The sequence below is a fragment of the Thamnophis elegans genome, chromosome Z, assembly GCF_009769535.1.
Source record: "Thamnophis elegans isolate rThaEle1 chromosome Z, rThaEle1.pri, whole genome shotgun sequence".
Classification (NCBI taxonomy): Eukaryota; Metazoa; Chordata; class Lepidosauria; order Squamata; family Colubridae; genus Thamnophis; species Thamnophis elegans.
The window spans coordinates 82,956,437-82,981,193 of NC_045558.1; the positions used below are offsets into that span (position 1 = coordinate 82,956,437).

At 36.0% G+C, this 24,757-nt stretch overlaps 1 protein-coding gene across 2 annotated transcripts in view; it reads right to left on the minus strand.

The window, feature by feature from the left end:
* TMEM245 (transmembrane protein 245) overlaps positions 1-20,823 on the minus strand; it is a 56,680-nt gene extending 35,857 nt beyond the window's left edge. For both annotated transcript variants that reach the window (XM_032236828.1, XM_032236827.1), the window contains exons 1-9: positions 19,956-20,823; positions 18,164-18,281; positions 17,056-17,157; positions 15,752-15,862; positions 12,385-12,564; positions 7,560-7,729; positions 7,095-7,199; positions 5,752-5,834; positions 662-752 (exon numbers count right to left, since the gene is read on the minus strand). In XM_032236828.1, coding sequence (XP_032092719.1) covers positions 662-752; positions 5,752-5,834; positions 7,095-7,199; positions 7,560-7,729; positions 12,385-12,564; positions 15,752-15,862; positions 17,056-17,157; positions 18,164-18,281; positions 19,956-20,510 — 1,515 coding nt within the window. In that variant the 5' untranslated portion in view covers positions 20,511-20,823. The remainder of the gene's footprint in view (positions 1-661; positions 753-5,751; positions 5,835-7,094; positions 7,200-7,559; positions 7,730-12,384; positions 12,565-15,751; positions 15,863-17,055; positions 17,158-18,163; positions 18,282-19,955) is intronic.
* Positions 20,824-24,757: the final 3,934 nt, after the last annotated feature.

Here is a 24,757-nt window from a genome sequence, read left to right on the forward strand (position 1 = left end):
AAATATCCATTAAACTATTATGGATTAAAAAATGCTCATCCTATTTATTCATTCACTTGCTAGAAATATTGGAAATTTTGAAAAACTATATACATACATACACACACACACACACACACACATGCATGCGCGCGCGGACACACACACACACACAAACACACGGAAAGTAACAGAATTTAGATTATCAAATCCAGAACTACATTATGTTATTTCAGAACCAACTGTTGTTGTTTTGCTCAGTTAATACTGCTTAATAATGTACATTCTCCAAATATGCTTGTACAAGTCTTTTATTGGACTTAGAAGGTAAACAAATTGTTAAAATTTTATCTCATAATGATATTAGGAGGGATTAAAAAGCTTATTTAACATTTATCAATAATAGTTTAATAACAACTGCAAGTTTATGTTTTTAATTGAGATAATTTGAAATATCTATTTTTACATACTTTTTATAGTTTTATTTTTCAGACTGCTTTGAAATTTGATGAATAACAGCACAAAATGTATTTTTCATTAATATGTAGTTAAAGACAAACTATTTGCAAACAATATCAATATTAAATATAAATCAAAGGTTATTTCTGCAGTCATGAATCTTTTTGAAAAGAAAGTAAGAAATAGCAGAACATTAATCTCCAAAGAGGAATCTTATCATTACCTTATGTGTTATCCATTCTCGCCCATACTGATAAACATTATTAGCAGCTGAATTCAAAGCCTCCTGAATGACTTGAGCTTCAGGAAGCCAACTAATTAAGAAATACAAATTTAAAAAATGCATTTTAATTGCAAATATTCTAATTGCATGTATACTGTTTCAATAAATAAATGAAGAAAGACAACTTGGTATTTTTAATAGGAATGATGTTTAAATGTAGTTTATCATGCCAAATAGCATACATTCAGATTTATAAGTTTTTCTGAAAGTTCAGCACATTGAACAGTAGCTATTGAAATGTCACTACAAAAAAATCCTTGATCTTGCTATTTATCTGAAATATATTCATTTACAAATATTTTCCAACAATGGCAGAATTATGTGGATTAAAGGAAAATACCAAATTTCCATAGGGATTTCTCAGGAATAGAGCCTATCTTTGTAAATATAATTTTTATTGAAAACATTTTAACAAGATAATACAAATGTTAAAAAATAAAATAATAGTAAATATCTAAGAAAATTAGAAAAAGAAATGAAAAAGGATTATAAAGAAGGAGCTTCTGATCTTTTTAACAGCAGTTATACATGCATTTATATTTTACCCTCTCTAAGTTTACATCATAATTTCCCTCTTTCTATAAGCTACTTTTCTAATATACAAACTCATAAATCATAAGCATATTTTTCTTTTTTATAATAATTGTATTAAACATTACTATTGGGAAAAATAAAAACTAATACAAACTCTAAAATATAAAAAGAAAAATATAGAAGTGCAAAAAAAGAAAAAGAAAGAAGAAAAATATATTAAAAAGTAACTTCCCCCTTTATAACTTATCACCATTTCTTATGCTCTCTCCTTTCCATTTTTCTAAAAGCCTTATTATTCATTCCTAGTCAGCAAAAGTCTATTATGGGCTACCAAAATAACAATATATCTATTTTAATCTTCATCGAATAAGACAACTCTTTCTTTCTTTATAATACCTTGGGTTTTAATTCCTTCAAACAATGTCCAACGTTACTAGATTTCTTCCATTTTTTTGTCTCTTCTCTGTGGATTTTCAAACATTGAACAAATCTCTTTTGTAAATTCAATTTAAAAAGTTATCTAAATCACTCTTCTAGTTTGATTTTCTATGTCATTTTTAAATATTAAAACATCAATTAGGTTCATCTGTATATCCAGTGTATCATTTTATAAGGTTGACATTGATATAAATATGCATTTAAACATGACAAGTTACAGGAATTATCATTCTGGTAAGTTACAAGAATGATAATTACAAGTTACAATAGTCATGAACACTACATATAGTAGTGTTTCAATATTTGAGGGGCTGCCACAAAGAAGAGGGGTTAACCTATTTTCCAAGGCACAGAAGGCAAGACATGAAACAACAGATGGAAACTAATCAAGAAGAGATCTGAAATTCATGTTTCTATGCAATATTGTTCTTTACAGCACTGGACTTTTCTTTTACCACCAGACATATCACCAGCTGACCATTCTTTCATGGAGTCCAGTACTGGCAGGTCTTTTTACACACATAACAATATTCCGGCTGGGTGGAAGATGGCAATAGTTGTCCCCAGATACAAAAAAGGGAATAAAAAGGATCCTAGAATTATAGGGTGATCAGTCTGATTGACATTGTATATGTTAAGTTTTGACTAGAATTGAAACCTGGGTATAAAAATATCATATCCTCATAGAAAAACAAGATTTAGGATGAAGCCAATCTATCATCAATAACTGCTCTATTGTAAACCATCTAATTGCCAAATTTGTCTATAAGAGACACATGTCCCTTGGCAAATTGCCAGTGGAGGGGCAGCTGAAGATGAATACCTGCAGTGGGTCGGCTGAAGTGGGGGAGTCAGAGTGACATGGCCATGGCCATGTGTTATGGCCAATTATCCTAGACTCTGCTAGCTTTGCTGGCATTTTCTCTTTTGGAAAAAGAGGTGAATTCTGGAGGAGAAAATGCCATTTCCTTTCCTACCACTAGCACAGGTTTGTCAGTTTCTTCATCCAAAAGCTCAATGGCTCATTAGCTTTTCCACTTCTATCATATTTGAGTAATATTTTATTATATGTCTTCAGTTTTGGCAATATACTCTCAAAATGTTTTTATATCTCTCTCTTTGAAATTCACTCTGTTTAAAATTCAATACAATATAATAGCAGAGTTGGAAGGGACCTTGGAGGTCTTTTAGTCCAACCTCCTGCCTAGGCAGGAAACCCTATACCGTTTCAGACAAATGGCTATCCAACATCTTCTTAAAGACTCCCAGTGTTGGGGCATTCACAACTTCTGGAGGCAAGCTGTTCAACTGATTAATTTTTCTGTCAGGAAATTTCTCCTCAGTTCTAAGTTGCTTCTCTCCTTGATTAGTTTCCACCCATTGCTTCTTGTTCTACCCTCAGGTGCCTTGGAAAATAGTTTGACTCCCTCTTCTTTGTGGCAACCCCTGAGATATTGGAACACTGCTATCATGTCTCTCCTAGTCCTTCTTCCTATTAAACTAGACATACCCAGTTCCTCCAACCATTCTTCATATGTTTTAGTCTCCAGTCCCCTAATCATCTTTGCTCTTCTCTGCACTCTTTCTAGAGTCTCCACATCTTTTCTACATCGTGATGATCAAAACTGGATGCAGTATTCCAAGTATGGCCTTACCAAGGCATTATAAAGTGGTATTAACACTTCACGTGATCTTGATTCTATCCCTCTGTTTATGCAGCCTAGAACTCTGTTGGCTTTTTTGGCAGCAGCTGCACACTGCTGGCTCATATTTAAATGGTTGTCCACTAGGACTCCAAGATCTCTTTCACAGTTACTACAGTTGAGCAAAGTACCACCTATACTGTACCTGTGCATTTCGTTTTTGTTGCCTAAATGTAGAACCTTACTCTTTTCACCATTGAATTTCATTTTATTCATTCATTCCTTTAAAAAAAAATTAATTCAAGATTTTTTGTTTTATTTATTGGGACAAGTGTTCCACTTTCTAAACAATACTTAATATCTTCCTTTACAATGTTAATACACCATGTTGGCCAGACTATGAAGTCATTTTCAATAATTTCAGGAATATATTGTGTTTACTCTTTACTATTACGTTGATAAAGCAACAGCTTTATGGAGGGAGTGCGACCTTTAATCATCACTTTAAGTTTCTTTTTACCAGTCTTTTCAACTTTGTGACTTAATATGTAGATTATTGCATCTCTAAATGTTGAATTTTATTGTATTATGGTCACTATTCCAAATCAAATCAACTACATACATTTCTCTCAATAAGTCCTGAATACTCCCTTGTTAGATCAATCATCAATTGCTCCAGTGTAGTGTAATTTATACTGTTTAAGAATTTTAGTTCTCTGTCATGGAAAATTTTAGAGTAGATGATATTCATCTTTAAGTACTTAGAAAAAAATGTTAAATCACTATTGATTTGTCTTTCTGAGGTGGCGCAGTGCAGTACTGCAGGCCACTTCAGCTGACTGTTATCTGCAGTTCAGTGGTTCTAATCTCACCGGCTCAACGTTGACTCAACCTTCCATCCTTCCGAGGTGGGTGAAATGAGGACCCAGACTGTGGGGACGATATGCTGACTCTGTAAACTGCTTAGAGAGGGCTGAAAGCCCTATGAAGCAGTATATAAGTCTAACTGCTACTGCTAACTGCTATTGCTATTTCCAGAATACTTTTATTTAATTTTGGATTGGTTAACTTTGTAATTGACTCTGGAAATAATATAAATGCTTTGATTTCAGTAAAACATTTGAAATAGCAATAATATTTTGATTAAGAAACTAATTAAGAATGGATTAATTATATTTAAGTAGAGGCTGGACCAGAATATTTTGAAAGACACCTCTTGGCTGAGAGCATCTCATTTGTTTCAGTTATTGCCTTTGTTAAATAATATTGTTTGTCCACATGCATCCTAATTGTGACAGACAGTTCTAGAAAAATATTGACTCAATATAAGGCAAAGATGAAATATGTTTGAGAACAATAAAAAATAGGAACTGAAAATATTGCAATGCTTAAATAAAATGAACAGTACAACTACACTTAGAAATAGAGTATTTTCTATTAGTTCATTTCTATTGTACCCTTATATCTGGAGAAGGTTAAAATGTTTACTATATAACAATTCAAATTTCACAAAAATTAAATCACTTAAAAAAGTACAAAAAATGAACTAAAGTGATTTATATTGTCCAAATTATATGTAGCTGATTTGTATGCATCTCAAAACTGATATTGCAGAGGTGTCGAAGTACAGGAAAGGACAGTCAAAATGATAAAAAGTCTGAAACAATGTGGTTGTGAGAAAAGGTAGGACTTTTCAGTTCAGAAAATGAAATATAAAAATATGCAGCAAGACAGATTTAAGGAGAAAAAACTGGCTTGATCCATGTCTGAGTGCTGACATCAGGTCTGTTGGCATTTTCTTAACAAAAGATTTGATTTAAGGAAGAGCAAACAGGCACCGTGTTCATGTTTAAGGTGTCCTGCAAATAAACCATGCTACACATGGCGCAAAAAAGTGGATAAAATGCTGGAAAATGTAAAGTAAAGTAAAGTATTTTCTTGATTTGAGTGCTAGATATACAGTATAAATAGAAAAATGCTATTGTAAAAAAATCAGCTTGAAAGTATCCTATTGGCATATCACTGACTATGAGAACAGAATTCTTGATCAGATAGAATAATTATCTGACCTGAAATAATCCTTCTGTTTTAGGATTCAAGGAAGAATTCAAATAATTTAATTTATAGAAACTGAATTTCTTAACGACATGGTAAGATCATAATTTGATGTTGAGGCAGTATCAAAAGCTTCCAGAGTGATTTGGGAGTATTGGTGAGTTTTTATATATATTTCTCAATCCAGCCATATTTTTCTCATTAAAGCCAATATCTTATTAGTTTAAAATGTTTTCAAAATTCAACAATATGTCAAAAATAAATTACATTTCTCATATTTTCCATCATAATGTAATATTTTCCATCAAAATATCAAAATGAAGAGAATATTCATATCCTATCGGTTATGGCATTACTTACTTGGCCCATTCTGGGTGTTTGGCTACTGTTTCATTAATCAACCTGCTTGTTACTTCAATCATATGTACACTTTCCTGATGAACCTAATGCAATACAGAGGGAAGAAAAAAATGAATGTATCACACCATTGAATATATACCTTACATTTCTTCTGTGACTAAGATTGATAGTTTAGTGTAACCCTTGAAAAGATGCCCACCAGCCAAGATCCCAGGAAATGAAGGAGATAGTTGCTATCATCTGTGAGTTGTTACAAGCTTTCAAGAACTCTGCTCTGCAGATAACTGGTATTCTAGATTAAGATAATAGTTGGAATTGCTGCTTGTATATCATTCTCTCCATTGCCCACTCCCCTGCAATCACTTCTGCATGCCACCACCACAGCCAATGGTGGGCATCTAAACATCCTAAATCCATGGGAGTAGTCTTGGAAGATCTGGTTAGGCTGTTTACTCTCAGCTTGTTTGGCAGTTCCTTGTTAAAATATTGTTTACTTCTTGATTGCTGCTCTGATGTTAATCTTGGAGTTAATCTATGCTCATCTGGGTGTCAATTATTAATGGCAAGATATGTTAGTTTTTTTGTTCCCCTCTTAGCTTATTGATTGCCTCTTTTGTCTAGTTTGTAGTATAGATATTACATCTTTAACTCTTTAATTTTGCAACATATGGAGAGACTTCATTATATGTTAACCAGACTTGAATGGGAAACTAGGTATCCTCGACTAAACCATGTCCATCAGCACTAGGGAATTTCTAAAAGCCTAATACTCTGATAAATTATCTATCAATAGACATAATAAAATTTAAAATACATAATAAAAATTAAAGTGTTTTCATTTTTATAGACTGTACATATTTTAAATTTGTTTTCTTATAAGAAAATTATCTACAACCACAACCATATATGATGGTATATCTTTATTCCTTCCTTATTTCAAAGAAAAAAAGGAAAGAAATACATTTTATGCTTTGTCAATATTCACCTATCTATCTTTACATAAAAGAGGATGTTAATATAATGGATACATTGCAGGTGTCTCACAAATTTAAATAAATCACAATTTGAATAATCATCCTGATATATGAATAACCTGGTAGGAATGAGGTTCTTTTCCTACTTTGTGCATATCTCAGCTTTTTGCTGGAAAAACAAACTTATCTACTCTGAGGGAAACTAAAATCTTGCTTTTCTTTTTCAACCATTGTTTAGTGTGGTTATTAGAATATACATTAATTATATCAATTTTGAAAAGAAATAAAACACTGACCATTAGTGAAATATGCAGATTAGAATGAATAAAGTTTCAGAAAAAATATTGTATTGTTTAATAGGGCACATACCTGTACTGTAAGGAGCAGCGCAAGCAACAGGGTGCCTATTACTAGCACAAATATAATGAATATGCTAATGATTTTATCTAGGATTTTTTCCAACCACACGATCAGCTGTGAAAAACAAGAAAATGTAATAAACTTCTTTCTAAAGTTCCCGCAAAGTGTTTCCAAAACTCTATGAATAGCTTCTCCAACCTTACAGAAATGATTTCAGGTAGTGAAAGATAGTAGATGAATATTGCTTCTGTCCCTTTCCTATTTAAGAATGCTTCATTCTTAATAACTCAAAATCCCAATTATTAACTATAATAAGACTCTCAAAACAACACTGGAAAAGTTGTGCTACTTACAATCTGAAACCCCACCAGTTTTTTTATTATTTTTAATAGAAAAATGTTATGGCAAAGTGCAGGGTGCTTATTTCTTAAAAACTATTTGAACTAGAGCAATTTCACAAATAATTTTAAATACCTTGCTATCTAATATGAGAATAATTCTTCCAAGCCCCTTAACTGGTTGTGGTACAAGAACTTCTTGACGTTGTCTCACAAATTCTTGCAGAACATGCCAGTAGCTACTGCAGTAAGTCAGTGAGAATTGTACTACTCCAAAGTGGACCAACAGTTTTTTTAAAACCCACACTGCAAACATAAAAAAAGGAATGAAATACTTTTCATACATAATACCTATACTTTTTGCTCATAAAGTTATTTTGTTTCAATAAGAATTAATAGCAATATAAATAGCACATACATACTGCCCAAAACACAGCACCCTCTTGGTGGTTTACAATGTCAATGTAATATGGGTCTTCTTTTTACTGATCTCAGAAAACGGGAATGCTGAATCAACCTTGAGCCCCATCAGGACAGAGCTCCAGGCTGTGGGCATGCATTCTACATTCTACCACGGTAGGGCTATATTCACTTTAATTAAGCTCATATTCAAACTTTTCTGCCTGAATCAACAGCCCACAAAATATTTTTTGCCCTCCCCAGGCTCCAGAGGCTTTTGGATTATCAGTTAATGTTAAACATGTTAATTTTTTTTATATACATATGAAAACCACATCACTGGAATTTAGAATTAAAATAACACTATTTCAGACACTACTTCATATACAAGTTTTGCTTCAGAAGTTTCAAGATTGGATGTTTATTTTTTTCTTTTAAGCATACAAAACATTAAGAAGCATGATAAGTTATCAGTAAGCAAACATCTCAAAGTATGCAAAATGTGATTATTTTAAGACAACCTAGGACAGTGATGATGAACCTTTTTTGGCTCGCGTGCCATAAGCAAGGGGAGCACAGGGGGGTCATGTGCAGGCGTGCTGCACCCATAATGCAATGTGTGACTCCCCAGCGTGTATGCACGCATGACAGGCGCAACCCATTTTTTGCATGATTTTTCGCTCTCCCCAGGCTCCAGAAGCTTTAAAGGAGCCTGGGGAGGGCAAAAACATCCCCCCCTCCCCCCGGAGGCCCTCCAGAGGCTTCAGGAGCCTCCCTAAAGCCTCCAGAGTGCAAAAAAACAGCTCTATGGGCAAACCAGAAGTTCAGGAACAGACTTCTGGTTTGCTCATAGGAACAATTTCAGCCCTCTGGAGTCTTCAGGGGCCTTCCGGAGGCTTCCCTGAAGGCTCTGGAGGACAAAAAATGATCCTTCGAGCAAACCGGAAGTCCGTTCCTGAACCTCCTGTTTGCCTGTAGGGCTGGGGTTTTTTGTGCTCCGCAGCCTTCAGGGAAGATCCTGAAGCCTCCGGAGGGCCTCTAGAGGGGGATGTTTTCGCCTTCTCCAGGCTCCAATAAAGCCTCTGGAGCCTGGGGAGGGCGAAAAATGGCTTTAAAAAAGGCTAAACTCAGTTGGCACTCCTCACGTGCCCTGATAAATGGCCCCGCATAACATCTGTGGCCCGTGTGCCATAGGTTTTCCATCCCGGACCTCGGAGCAAAATACAGTAAGAGGTTTGTCTTTCAAACAGTGGTTTATCTACAAGGAATATATACATACACATACTACACAGACAGACAATCAATCATCAACTATAGCACGGAAGCACACAAGGACAGAGAGATACGTCCCAACAAGGCCTCTCTAATAATAGTCTCTTAAAGTGGTAAAGAGTCAAATAACCCTGCTAACTCAATACTATCATTGCATCAGCATTATAATATTATAGCAGCTGGTCAGCTATTAAATCATCATTAACCTGACAAAACATGTGAGAAAGGTGCTTATGAATAATAAGCTGAAAATGGTTGCATGAACAGAAATCTGATTTCCAGATCATGAGTTGTAAGAGGTTCTAGATAGACAACACTTGGAAGTATTGGTAATCCACCAATACTTGACAACCATAATGGGCATTATAATTTCCATCACTGTGCAACATCACATGATAGCCTTGTTTAATGACATTAATGATATTTCCACCACAACTCTGGGCTAGTCTTATCAGCTCCAAGGCTCAGTAAGTGTTGGGACTGCCTCTAATTGGTTTTTTAATTTTGTAATTTTAATAGATTTGTATGCTGCCCAATCCCGAAGGACTCCGGGCGGCTTACATAAAAGCAATTAAAAGATTAAAAAGATTAAAAACACCAAAACAATACAGTTTAAAATAGAAAAACACAACATGCACTCAGTTATAATGGGGCTGAAGTTCAGTCAAGCTCAACAGCCCCAGGCCTGCCGAAACAGCCAGGTCTTAACAGACTTACGGAAGGCCAGGAAAGTGGGGAGGGTCCGGATCTCGGGGGGTAGCTCGTTCCAAAGGCCGGGGCAGCAACAGAGAAGGCTCTCCCCCGGGAAGCCGCCAGACGGCATTGTGTGGCTGACGGTACCCGGAGAAGGCCCATCCTGTGCGATCTTATTGGACGCTGGGAGGTATGTTGCAGGAGGCGGTCACGGAAATATCCAGGTCCTAGGCCATGTAGGGCTTTATAGGTAATAACCAGCACTTTGAAGCATATCTGGAGACCGATGGGAAGCCAGTGCAGCTCACGGAGGATAGGTGTAACATGGATGTACCTAGGTACACCCAGTATCGCTCGCACGGCTGCATTCTAGACCAATTGTAGTCTCCGAATACTCTTCAGGGGCAGCCCCATGTGGTTCTTATCTCCACCATTTCTCTGCTCGATTGCCTTCTCTGTATTTCCTGGCTCACGGGTCATTTGCTACATCCCAGGAAGCAGCCCATCTCAACCCAGTCCCATCTGCACTCTCCCTCATTTTTCTGCATTCTGGGACTCTTTGCTGCGCCTCATCTGATCTTGCCATCTTCTTGCTCCAGCTGCTGCTGTGACATGCCTAGGTGGCTGCTGGAACAACCAGCCTGGGACTGAGCTTTGTGCTGTGTTGTGGCTCTGGGATTGCAAAAAATCACAGTGCAAAGGCCAGCACCAGTCTGGCCCAGCAATCCAAAGGGACTTGTTGGCACACAGTGACTCTGGGGCTCAAGAACTCCTGAGCCAAAGCAAAGCACGAAGATCAGCCCCAGCCTGGTCCAGCAGGACAATGCAAAGTCATAGCTGCCCCAACAAAGTCTTTATCATAATCACCCTCACCACCCTACATGCCAATGTCCCAATTGTCTTTAACTGTATTCTTGATTCCATTGCTAATATTTGTCAGACTGGCCCTTCATGAGGAACGCTGGTCACATGAGGCCATCTTCCCGAGTCTTGCAAGAAAATGTCAACCTGAAGAAGAAAAACTATGGCTGCCTCCTCCCAAAAGGTGAAGCAAGAAATGCTCCATGAGCAGCAGGAGCAAAAAGATGCTGAAGATGGTGCCACAGTGCTGTGTGTCTAGAGGCCAAAAGGGTAAGGGGGGGACATAGGCAGGTGGTGGCAGTTGAAATGCTCCTGTAGATCAGCTAATGGATTGCCAAGTGTCTAAACTTGATCATGTGACTGTGGGTGTGTTGCAACAGCGATAACTCTGGACACCAGTCATAAGTGCCTTTGCTGAGCACCTCAATAACTCTGAATCATTGCTGAACAAATGGTCATAAGTTCAAGACTACCTATTAGCTTTTTAAAAAGAAACCTGGAGCAGATTTACAAGGGAGCTTTCAGAATAAGAAATATGAAAACCAAACAGGGTGAGGATTTGTGGAAACTAGACAAATATAATTTGCAAAAAAGAAAATTGAGTGGAAATATGACAGTAGTTTGCAAATATCTAAAAAGCTGTTAAGTTCACAGAGACAGATGTATGCCTTTGAACACTGAACTTTGGTCTTAGAACCAAAGAGGTAAGGCAACCCAGATTTAATCATAACTGGTGAATATAATGAGGAGTAAATATTATTGAACTCCTAGGAAATAGAAAGCTACATTTAGTATCTAAGGTAAATTACCAGCTGAGTTGAAATTTTGCTATAAAAGGGTTATAAAAGGATAAAAAAGGTATGAGAAGGATTTGTACCATTAAGAGCAATATTTTGGTAATTGTTTCTATGCCAATGCTAGAAGTCTTTGAATCAAGATGGGTTACTAGTTGGTTTAAATGAAAATGAAGGTGTAGCAGATATTGATAAAAGCTTGGTGGAAGTGGCAGAATTAGTGTAATATAAACTGTCCTGGCAACAAACTTTATAGAAAGGACAAGCAGGGAAGGTATTAGTCTTTAGAACAAAGAGAGTAAGGGAGGTTGTAATTTCATTTAGTAACTCTCTACATACAACATACTAGGTTGTGGTTACAATGTGATAAATAACACATCTAATTAAATTAATTAGCTATACTATTAATTATGCTTATAATAAATCAGAATAAGTAAAAATAGGATTTAGACTGAGCTCTTTTTCCCTTTCCCATCCCTGCACTTTTCAAGAATTTAGCATGGATCCAGATAACCGTATTGCCTCATTTTTTAAGGGTTTTGGAATTTATCTGAAAATATCATCTGAAGTATTGAAAATATCATCTGAAATATCATGCTGGAAGTATTTTGTAACTGTCTCCATACCAGTTGACACTGTAGGCATCATAGTATCTAGACAGAGAAAACATCTTATATGTTAATGCTCATTAAATATAGGATTATCTATTAAGCAAGTCAGGGCAGTATGTTTCTGCAAATTGGACTCCCTAATTGGCTCTGACTAGATTTTATGATTGTTTATTTTTTCTATTGCCATAATATACCCACAGTCCTTCAAAACTGCGCTGAGTTCTAAAGATAAATAAATATGCACAAAGTTGGATTGGAGTCACAATCTCAAAGACAGTATTTAGTTACCTGCCCAATCAAAATGTAAATCATAATATAAAAAATGAATAACCTGCAAAAGGCAAAGGGAGCAATTGAATTATCCAGAAATTAAACCAAATCTGGACTATCACAATGCTCCATACGAGCAGAACAAAGTATATGTCACTGGCTTTCTTCTTTTTAGGAAATGCTGCAATCTCAGGTCTCCGTCTGCTCTTCTCATTGGCTGATGGTGATAAGGGAACAATTTCTAGAAAAAAAATAATGACAACAATAAATATTTATTATTGGATTAGCAGGCTTAATTTAAAGAAGTTAAGCATATCACTGAATATAAAACTCTTCTATTGTTATAACAGAGAACAAGCTTAGTTATAGATAGTACTCAACTTATGACCAAATTAGACTGGAACATGATGTAATCATTAATGGAGTCGTGCCCAATTTTGTGATCCTTTTTGCGGGGTCATTAAAGGAATCACACAATCATTAAGCAAATCTGGCTTTCCCATTGACTTTGCATATTGGAAGTCCCCTGGGAAAATCACAAATGGTGATCATATAATCTGAACCTGCCAGTTGCCAAGTGTTTTATTTTTTAGTCTCATGACCACAGCAATACTACAATGATCATAAGAATGAGGACCAGTTGTAAGTCCCTTTTTTCAACTTTGAATGGTCATAAAATGAATGGTCATAAATCAAGGACTACTTGTAGTAATTAAGGCAACAGAGTGGAAACCAGAAGGCAATGATTTCTAGTCCATATTACACACAAACTCAAGTTTGTATATAAAACAAGCCAAGGTTTGTATTGGGCAGAAAGACCAACTTCTGGACCAACTTCTGCCCTAGGAAGCAGGCAACGATAAGCTACTTGTGAAAACTTGCCAAGAAAACTGCTGGGGGAGACAGGAGTTTCTTTTCTTAGATCTTGTGTGAGGTAAAAGTTTTTCTAGTCATTTCACTCATATATATCAAAGACTGGGAAGAGGAAGAGTCATGAAGTTCAGCAAGAAAATGTTACCCTGAAAACAAGACCTATCCCGAAAATAAGTCCTAGCATGTTTTACACCTTTCCCTAATATAAGCCCTATCCCCAAAATAAGCCTTACTTAAGACCCCAGCCATCCATCCCTTCTGGTTGTCGTAGTGCCACGGTCAAAAGGTGAGGATTGCCAAAAACTGCCAAAAAGACAGTTAAGAATCAATGTGAGGATTGTTTTCAACATTATTTAATACCTACAATGTCATAGTGAGAAATAGGCAGCTTTTTAGATATTGTTTTTGAATGCAGATAAGGCCTTTGACAACCTAAATTGGGTTTTTATGTTTAAAGTTTTTGGAAGATATGGATTTTGGGGAGAAATTTAGTCAAAGGATCAAAGCAGTTTATATGTCACAGCAATTAAAGATTATTATTAATGGAGATTTAACCAAACCAATTCAAAAGGGTACAAGGCAAGAATGCCCCTTACGTTCCCTGTTATTTATATTGGTTTTGGAAGTTTTAAATAGGGATATTAGGCAAGATGATATTATTATTATTACAAAGCACTGCATGGCCAATTTCTGGAAAAAATAAAAGATAAAGTGGACAGTGAACAAACTTGGTTATGGTTAACAACAGGTACATTAAAGAAAGAAACAGAGTCACTAATCCTGGCTGCGCAAGAACAAGCTATCCGCACAAATGCCATTAAGGCCAAAATCGAAAAATCCTCTGATGATGCCAAATGCAGACTTTGCAAAGAAGCTGATGAAACTGTTGATCACATACTCAGCTGCTGTAAAAAAATTGCGCAGACTGATTATAAATTGCGGCACAATTCAGTAGCACAAATGATCCATTGGAATTTGTGCAAAAATTATAATATTAAAACAGCAACAAACTGGTGGGAACATCAGCCTGAAAAAGTCACCGAAAATCAGATGGTCAAGATCTTGTGGGATTTCCGTATACAAACCGACAAAATACTGGCGCATAATACACCAGACATCACACTGGTTGAGAAAAATAAGGTCACAATCATAGACATCGCAATACCAGGTGATAGCAGGGTCGCCGAGAAGGAACATGAAAAAATCGCAAGATACCAGGACTTAAAAATCGAAATTCAACGACTATGGCACAAACCAGCAGTGATAATTCCAGTGGTAATTGGCACACTGGGTGCTATTCCAAAAGCACTGGAATTACATTTAAAACAGTTAAAAATTGACAAAATCACCATCAGTCAAATGCAAAAAGCTGCACTGCTTGGATCTGCACGCATATTACGAAAATACATTACGACGTCCTAGGCCCCTGGGTGGGGCCCGACTAGTCACCAATGCCAAATCCGGCGAAACAACTGGCCGCTGTGATACAATTGTATAATAATAATAATAATAATAACAACAATAATAATAATAATAATAATGTATAAATATAAAAAAGAAAGTTTATAAATTGAAAGCATTTGTTGATCATTTAGTTATATTTTTGCAAGACATGAAAACTAATATAGAATATTTGATCAATGAGTTTAGAGGTTTAGCAGGCTTTAAAATGAATAAACAGAAGACAACAGAATATGTTAAGTATATGCCCTCTCAGGATTATGCAATATTGACTAAAAAGTCAGATTCTTCAGCCACTGAAGAGAAATATAAAAACCCAGTCAATTTCCAGTGCTTTGTGTCTATTGAATCTTGGTCAATCTGATTATTGGTAGTTCAAAAAGATAAACAACCCTGCAACAAGTTGCCTCAACAGTCTCATGTGAAGTCTCTAAACCATGGGTGTCAAACTCAAGGCTCATGAGCCAGATCCGGCCTGCAGGATCAGGATAGCAAAGGACCAGCCCGTGGTGCCTTGGGCAGCCAAAACAGGGCACAGGGGACCATGGCTCATTTTGACCAGCAGAGTGCTGCAGGAGACGTCCATCCTATCTCCCTCCCCCACCCCAGCCAGTCCGCAGAAGAGAAGTATGACGCTGTTCCAGCTCTCAAAGAAATCCAGTTTGACACCCCTGCTCTAAGCTAAAGTGAGAATTATAGTGAGAAGGAGTAAGTGATTAAGTTACTGTTGCCTAATTGTAATGAGAATGACAGATATAAAAATGAGCAGGCAACTAATAATTTTTTGTAGATTAAGGCCAGACAAATTCCGAATTGAACAGTGTTCTGTAATCTACACTATACATTTCAGATTTTTAAACATTTTTAATGCTACTTTAATTTTTCTTAAGGCTTCGTCATTAGGGTTGATTTAAAAAGTGAATAAAATCCCTTCTGAAGCATATATATCTCCTAAATTAGTTTAATTTCAGCAACTATTTTAAATCCACCAACTTTTAGACTAAGAAAGAAAAATGTAGAATATAAGCAAATCTTACAAGGTAATTAATTAAAATATTTGAATATTTTTACAGAGTCATTGGAATAAAAGTCACCTGAAGTTTGTAATGGATGGTCTTCATTACTTGATTCATAACATGAATCTGAGATTACCGTCGTGACCGCAGATGCTGCAATGGAAATTACTTGACCAAGAACTTGTGCCTCTGGAATTAAATAAATATAACAAATGAAAAGGAAACATATGACACATTTTAATTTTATTTTAATATTTAATATTTACATTTCTTTACAGTAAATTTATAATCCAAATAATATAAAAATATTTATACGAAAAATTCAATAGTAGAATGGAGGTAGTCCTTGACTTACAACAGTTCATTTAGTGACTGCTCAAAGTTACAACAGCACGGAAAAAGTGACTTATGACCATTTCATGTGATCACCTTTTGCAACCTTCTGACAAGCAAAAACAATGGGGAAGCCAGATTCACTTAACAACTATGTTACCAAATTATCAACTACAATTATTCACTTAACAACTGGGGCCACAATCATCATAAAATGGGGCAAAAAATGTTTGTATTGACAACAGAAATGTTGGGCTCAATTGTGGTCATAAGTCATTCATATAGCATGATATATGAACCCATATATTAAGCTTTAAAAATAATGAGGACTTTCAGATTTTAGAAATTACATCACTCTGAAATGAGATTTTCTCTGAGATCTCAGAGCTCCCATTTCTAGTGTTTCAAGGGGCTTTGAAGATCTAGCTCTTCACCCAAGCTTTTTGCAAAGATGAGTATACATGGCTGTTTAGTGGTACCTTGGTACTCATCATTAATTGTGCAACAAGTACTTAAAATGATAAGTACCAAATAAAACGCCTGGCCCTTAGCCAGTTTTAGCCAGTAAGGACTTCCTGTCTGTCCCTTTTCTTATGTCAGTGACTTTCCCATCATGGTTGACTTCCCTTGATTACCCTCTGCAACCATTCCCCGCTTCCTTTTGCAGAGACCTTCCTGGCTTAAGCAATTTCCTCTCCATTCTACATGGCAATCCCTCTTTTCCAATAGCAGTTAGTTCAGTACCAAACAAACAAGTACCAGGACAATATTTTTTCATCAAAATGCGTTGTCAAATTCGATGAGTTTTGAAGCAGCTGAGTACCAAGGCACACTGTATTTATTTTGTTCCCCATCAGTTATCATTTCTTCCATTTTCATTGTTTATTTCTAATAAACAATTTTTGTTCTATTCTATTTTTTCTAGTTTGTATTTTTTTTAAATCTGTAATCATCTAGAATCTTTAGGAATTTGGCATCACATAAATATAAGTAGGCTCACTATAGATAATAATTCCATTCCATTCTTTAAAAAAGTAATTAATTTTTACCTGCAGGCTCTTTTCCATTTGGTTGCTCATGAAATAAACCTACTGTCATTAAGACAATTATAAGTATAACAATTGGAATTCTCCAAGATCCTGCCGCAGAAGCTGGAAAAAAGGATGTAACTTTGAATTCAGCCACATTTTTTAGGAAGATATTGTCAATGATTATGATAATAATACTGTTAGCCAAGATATACACTAATAAAAATCACATAGGATGTTAACAACAATTTATGATAAAGCATTTTCCTGTGCTTTGAATTAATTTTGATACAATATGATATGCTATATTCAAAATTAATACAAAATGTAGGAAAATGCTACCTAACTTTCTATTTACTGCCAGTTTGGTCTTGTGGCCAAGGCACTAAGCTTGAAATTGGGAGATGGTGAGTCTTATAGGCACAAAGCCTGACGGATAACCTTGAATCAGTCACTTTATCTCAGCCCTAGAGAAGAATCAATATTAAAACACCTCTGAAAAACCTTGTCAAGAAAACTGCAGAAACTTTCCCAGGAAGGTGCTAGGAGTCAAAACTCTGACTAGATCGCAGGTACTGATTTCACAGTATATCACCCTCTTAAAATTGCAAAATTAGGGCCTAGTATTTCAGTCTTGCTCTCTCCACATACATCAAGTTTACCTAACTCCCAGGCAGCATACAAAGTTAAAATTTAGCCTTGAGATTGAAAAAAGTTTATAAGGATATATATGTACAAGAAAGAAATATAATAATTATGTTCCCATATTACAATAGACCATTATTTGAATAAGCATATGATTCATATATAATGCTGAGCCATAAATTATAGTTTCTAAACCCAATGGATAAAATGACATATAATGCTAGATCAAAAGTAAAAAATTATCTTAGCATGATATATGAACCCATATATTAAGCTTTAAAAATAATGAGGACTTTCAGATTTTAGAAATTACATTACAATTCTTACAATTACAATTCATATCTTCCTTTCATGCCAAAAATATATTGAAACATGTTAGATAATAATCATCTACTAGGGTTAGCATACAGCTAACTTTCCCATCTAACTTTCTAGTTTCTAAAATCTACAGAAAAACCTCATACTATGTGATGTATTCACTCACCCAAATGAAATAGCAGCACAATCCAGAGGGGAACTGAGATTGCTCTCAAGTAACGCTCCGTGCTCTTGTTCCATCTGAATAACACAGTCAACAGATAGCCTGCTATCAAGGTCCATATCTGAATATTTTAAAAGGAGGTGGAATTTGAGTATAAATCTCTAACAGAGTGTTACATTAAGTTCAATTTACCAGGACTGTGCACTAGAAACCCATAAACTGAATTCAGTCGGTGTATTCCTAGGAGTTATATAACTGTTTGATCTTTATATCTTTCCCTGGAAAAGAAAATGTTTTTTTCCATTTTAAATGACAGTTATTAATTAAATAAGTTTACGTGATTACAGTCTTGCTTTTGCAGTTTCTGAAGTATATGTTCAGTATTTAACATTTATAAATCATAGAGATTGAAAGAAAGAAATGCGAGGAGGAATTGGTAAAATTGGGGATGTACAATCATAGAATCATAGGCTAGAAAGGATCTTAGAGGTTTTCTAGTCAAACCCTCTGCCTAGGGCAGGAGACCTTTATTCCATCCCAAACAAGTGGTTATTCAACCTCTTCTTGACCTCCCATGATGGTGTACCCACAACTGTCCCACTGATTAATTGTTCTCACTGTCAGGAAATTTCTCCTTAGTTCCAGGTTGGGTCTTCTTCTGATAAGCTTCCATCTGTTGCTTTTTGTCCTGCCTTCTGGTGCTTTTGGACAATACTGACTCTCACTCTTCCCCATGACAGCCTTCCAAGTATTGGAAGATGGCTATCATATCAATCCATAATCGAAAGATGTGAATTTTTGCATCTCCATAGAGTAAAGAATAAATATTGTAAAAATAAATATCTATCAACAATTTGTGTTTGAACAATAAGCAAATAGAAATGCTGTATATGTATATATACACTTTTGCTACCATCTCTCAACCCACATCTCCAATCTGTAACAGAATATGTTTATTTCAATCAGATTAGAGTTGGAAGGGACCTTGGGGATATTCTAATCCAACTCCTGCTCAAACTTGACTGGATACAAGACAAGCTTTGGTACCAAAACAGCTTGCATACATTTTTCTAGTTCAAGGTCTATTACAATCCCAGAAATCTGTAAGAATGAAGTCTATTACTACAATATTCCTAAACACTGAATATCTAGTTTGAAAATATATTGTTATGAAAAGAGGGTGCATTAAAATTACATTAAAGAAAACATTAGAATTAGTAGTTAAAATAATAAATTAGAAACAGTATTGTTGCACATTTATTTGATATCATCATGTTTTCAATCAAAAAGACCTATTGTAAATCCAGCTTTTAAAATCTTTTTAAAAAGAGCAACCTAAAATTTTTCTCTAACCAATTTCATTCCTTCTATTATCTGTTTCTTGCTTAATTTATTACATTTATAACAAGAAATTATTTAAATAAATCTCAATAATTATTTTCAACTTTCCTACAGAACTGCCGTGCAGCTCTCATTATTTTCAAGAAGCACTGTCGTTTTAATGCCTTTCAGTTCAGTGATTCTGAAGTTGAGCGGGCAGATTAGGGGTAGCCTTAGCTCAAATTGCACTCAGACAATTCAAGGTTTGAGGCTACTGGTTGAACTCATTAGTTCAAAAAACTTTCCGCCTGCGTCCAACCTACGTATTTTCTCCGGAATTTACTCGTAATGTTAACTCACGTGCCCTGGACTTACCAACAGGCTGGGCCAGGCGTGGTGGTTGGCTAATGTGCAACTCGCTGTAGTGAACAAATCCACCCGTGCCACCACTTCCAAGAGATTGAGTATAACTTACCCAACGGCTACTGAAATAGTCTAATCCTCGGCAAATGAAGCTGGCGGAATACTCAACAGCGACCTGGACCCCCGAGGAAGTACTGACGCAGTAGAGTCCATACAAAAACGGACATCCTGCACTCAGAAGGAGAAGAAGGCGACGGCGCCGCACGATCTCATTGCCCAAGGTTTCGGCGGCCTCATTAGCAAAAGACAGCGGCAATAGGAAAGTAGCCAAAAATATTGGTGTGTTGGAATGGCGGAGGCGACGCAGCCAGCGACGCCCAAATGCCGTGAGGGAATTCTTGAACGGGTGCAAAAAGGTGCCGCACAGGACAGCCCACAGAAGTGGGCGCAGAAATGCCTCGAGGATGAAATAAATGAGTACCCCCACCCCACAGCACAGCCCCACCAGAACCAGAGCCCCGGTGTTGTAGAAGGCCTGGCGCAGCGGTTTCTCCAGGCGTGGCAATTGCAGAGGAGGAGGAGGAGGCGGTGGATAACGCTGAGGATCTGGGTCCAGTTCAGGTTCTGATAGCGAACTTGAAGAACCATCACGCTTGTATTTAGCCATATCGTTCAGCCAAGGCGTTAATATTACTGCTGTTTCCTACATCTCCCCAAACCCACTTAAAAGAAAAACCACCGCGCCAACCGCAGAAAAGCAATGATACCGCACTGAATCCTGGGGGATGGAGTTCCCTGTGACATCCAGTAGGCATTAATGTTCTGGAAACGCGGGAACGCTTGAACATTTGGCTCGAACATACAGAGCCTGAAATGTGGTAGTTACTACCTGTCATGTATTGTACGTTTTTCATATGCCTGCTTTATTTTAAAAAAAGCTAACGGCAGCATTATTTTTCTTTTTCTGCTGAAGGTTGACATAATTGTGATCATTTTTGTGGATATTTTATCCAATTGATTAAGCAGTTTTGTGCCATGAAATTTTATTTCATTTGATATTATTTGTTGTTATCATTATTATCATAAGTTGTTATTCAGGACATCCAGAGGCAAATATAAAATATGACGTGGTATATTCTTTTAATGTTGGTAATTTTCAACTAATGCATAGAAACTCAGAATCAGAATAGAGCTGGAAGGGACCTCAGAAATCCAGCCTTCTGCTCAAGCAGAAGATCCTATACCATTTCAAATAGGTGGTTGTCCAGTCTCTTCTTTAAAAACTTCCAATGATCCCAAACCCTCTGCATGTCCATTTTTGCAAAGGGAGCAGAGTTTCGGTAGACAAAAAATTCTGTATTCAGTGTATAATGTGCATCCAGATTTTCACTTTCTCTTGGGTGAAAAAGATACATCTTATACTCTGAAAAATACAGTACTTTACAAGCTGGCAGCAGAGCTGCTTTTCAAGTCAGAAGCAACCCCACCCCTACTTACCCACTGGTCCTGGATCATGTGGCTGCACTGGCGAGATCACCACTCAGTCAGCTGGTCCTCCCTAGCACCCTTCAACCTTACCTTCAGCAACAGTGGTATGATCAGAAGTGCAGCTCAACTAGTGAAATAACTAACCAGAAGTGCAGCTGGAGTGGATGCTCACCGGCAGATAAGGCCAACAGTGAGGGGCAGGGTGAGGAGTGGGGCTGAATCCCACCACTCTGGGCTGGATACTTTGCATTGGCAAGGCGTAGTTTGAGAATCGGTGTCTAAAACCCTTATGACTTGTGACTGAGCTACTTAAGAGGCCATCTCTCAGCCATTTCTACCTGTCCAATTGGATCCAGCAGAAAGAAAGCTAAAACTCCCTAGTTTTTCCCAGAGTACATCTGTAGTTATGCTAATAGTTGATTTCGTCTGGCAAGATTTTGTCTGTAGGTGAATAAATATAAAGGAAGCTAGTCTTAAGTAACATCCTGTGCTATTCTTGGTTCTCGGGCCTACCATTTTATGAAGTACATCACCTTAGAGTCACATAGAAATAGTGAGCTATAGAATTCAAATATACAAATAACAATCCATATTCGTGTATGTAGGGAGACACTTTCTTAATTATTTCTGGAAATAGCTTATTTAATTGCTTTTTGGATATTGAGAACCTTCAGCATGGCGCGTTTCATTCCACTGAAAATTTAGAAAAGCATTTAAAATTTATTCTGAAATAAACAGCAAAAAGAATAATTAGATCATTGATTTTGAAAAGTTATAAACACCCAAAAGGCTAGATGGATCAGAAATAAAAAATTAAAAGTAATTATAAGAATTCTTCCCATGGGTTGTTTAAAATTATGTTAAAACATATGAAGATTGTAAAGGCAAGGCTAAGAAATATTCATGTAGGAAAATGTGGAAAATGTAGAAAAACATACTATGAGGAGACTTGAAGGATGGACACTAGAAGCAACCAGAAAGAACTAAAGATATAATTAAGGGGCAAGAGACCCAGTAATACAGAATGGAGAAAGTGTGTTAACTTTGGAAGAATTCAGGATTCAGGGAGGACAAATATGCACATTTAATAAACAACACACATTTCTTTTATAACAATAGTCAACTTTTGTAGAACACAATTTTCCTTTATTGTATGGCAAGTTTCCAGATTTAACAATTTCCAAATTAATAAGTATGTTTTTTATTTCTTTTTCTTAAGCACAATGCCCTTGAGAGCAAGCCATATGTGTGAAATACACTGGGCAATATAATGAAAAATACTAGCTAATCAAAGACATTTATCTTATTTTTGCACAGGTGCATCTCAATTACTGGGATTAATGAATCTCAAAAAATGGGTTCACTGTTTATATTTTCACTTCTCAAAATATTTTTATAGCAAATATGGTAATTGATTCTAGATAATGAAAATGTTTAAATATACATTTTACATGTATATTAATGAAACACATAAATTTATGGTTAATGTCACAAAATAAATAGAAAACAAAATAGAAATTAAACAGTTTTATTGTAGATTCGGGCATTTCAACCCCTTGTCCTATTTTAGCGTTGCTATGACCATGCTCATATGATTAAATTACATCAAAATTTTGATGATAATATAATCCTCTTGTTTTGAAAAAAACTTGTACTGTTTTCCTCTGATGGAATCTCCCCCCCCCCCACCGTTTTGCACACACAGATATTAACAATGTTTAGACATGGTTAATATTTGTGTGTGCAAAATGGGGGAAAAAGATTCCATCAGAGAAAAACAATTATTAACAATGTCTAAAATCCTAATTAATAGGGACATGGTAGCTCAGTCACTAAGACATTGAACTTGTCGATCAGAAAGATTGGTGGTTCGAATCCCTAGTGCCGCATAACAGAGTGAGCTCCCACTACTTGTCCCAGCTTCTGCTAACCTAGCAGTTCGAAAGCATGTAAAAATGCAAGTAGAAAAATAGGAACCAAGTTTGGTGGGAAAGTAATAGCGTTCTGTGTGCCTTTGGCGTTTAGTCATGCCAGCCACATGACCATGGACACATCTTCTGACAGTGTTGACTCTTCGGTTGTGAAACGGAGATGAGCACCGCCCCTTAGAGTCAGAAACGACTATAACATATGTGTGAGGGGAACCTTTACTTAAAATCCTAATTGTTACTTCGCATGTGCTAATTTGGGTTGTATTAAACATGACCAACAAGCAATGTACAATTCATACTAAATCAAATGCTGCATTATTTGAATTCATACTACCAATCACCTGTGATTAGTCTTCTCCCATCCCAATTCATAGGTTGTCCTGAAGGTATTTACAAAGAATTAATAATCACACTACAGCAACTTTTTTTGATTCTTAAAAACAAACTAAATGAAATGAGTACCTTCAACAGATGTCACCATCATTTACATGAATTCGGGGATTTGATCTTTAAGAAGCCAAACCAATTAGAAGAATATTTAACACTGGACACAATGTTAAACATACCAATTTGCTCTCTTTGAATTTTTGAAAGTATTTGATAAAATAGGATAGAAATTTTAGAGTCATTTCTATAATTAACCAACCACTAAACCGTACTCACTTGAGTTCTTAAATGCTTTGGATCTGAAGGCAAAATGTGCTTCACCAATATGCATGCAATACAAATGAATAACTTGCCAGGTTCTTAAGTTAACTATGTAATCATGGAAAAATCATGTTTGATTTAAGGAGTTTCAAATAGTACTTTTGTCTAGACACTCTGAAGCACCTTCCTGCCTTTGATCCAAAGAACTGCTGGGTTGTATGCAATTTTTTTTCAAAAGATCCATTTTTTTCTATTCTGTTTAATCCCAGAGATATTACATATAACACATTAGAAGATGATTTCAGAATATTAAATAAAACGCATAAACATGACAGATGAAAATCCAAACAGCAATATAATTCTGATTTGGCACTTTAAAGTGCATTATGCATTAGCAAAGCTGGACATTTCTTTTGATAGATTTAAGGTTTGTTATCGTTCAAGAGATACAAAGGTACATTCAGGAAATTAGTAATTTTATATATAATTACTAGATAGAAATGGCATCAGTTGAAGGAACTTAATTATGGCCCTTTGCAAGATCAAAATATAACATATATTTATTTATATAAATGGTTTGCTTTGTTTCCCCCACCAAGATTTATAGAAAGACGGTAGCTCCGACCATGCTTTAAGCCAAAAACACCAGCTTGAAGATGGTGAGTGAGACCTCACCGAAATGTTGCCAAGACAATCTCAATCTTACACGGGAAAAGATCCGAATACAAGACCAGAATACCTACACTCGTGAAAATCTATGAATGTGTGTGTGTGTGTGTGTGTGTGCATGTCATGGCATCTTATTATTGTTTGATAGAATATTGACCATTCTTAAGATCCTAATTTC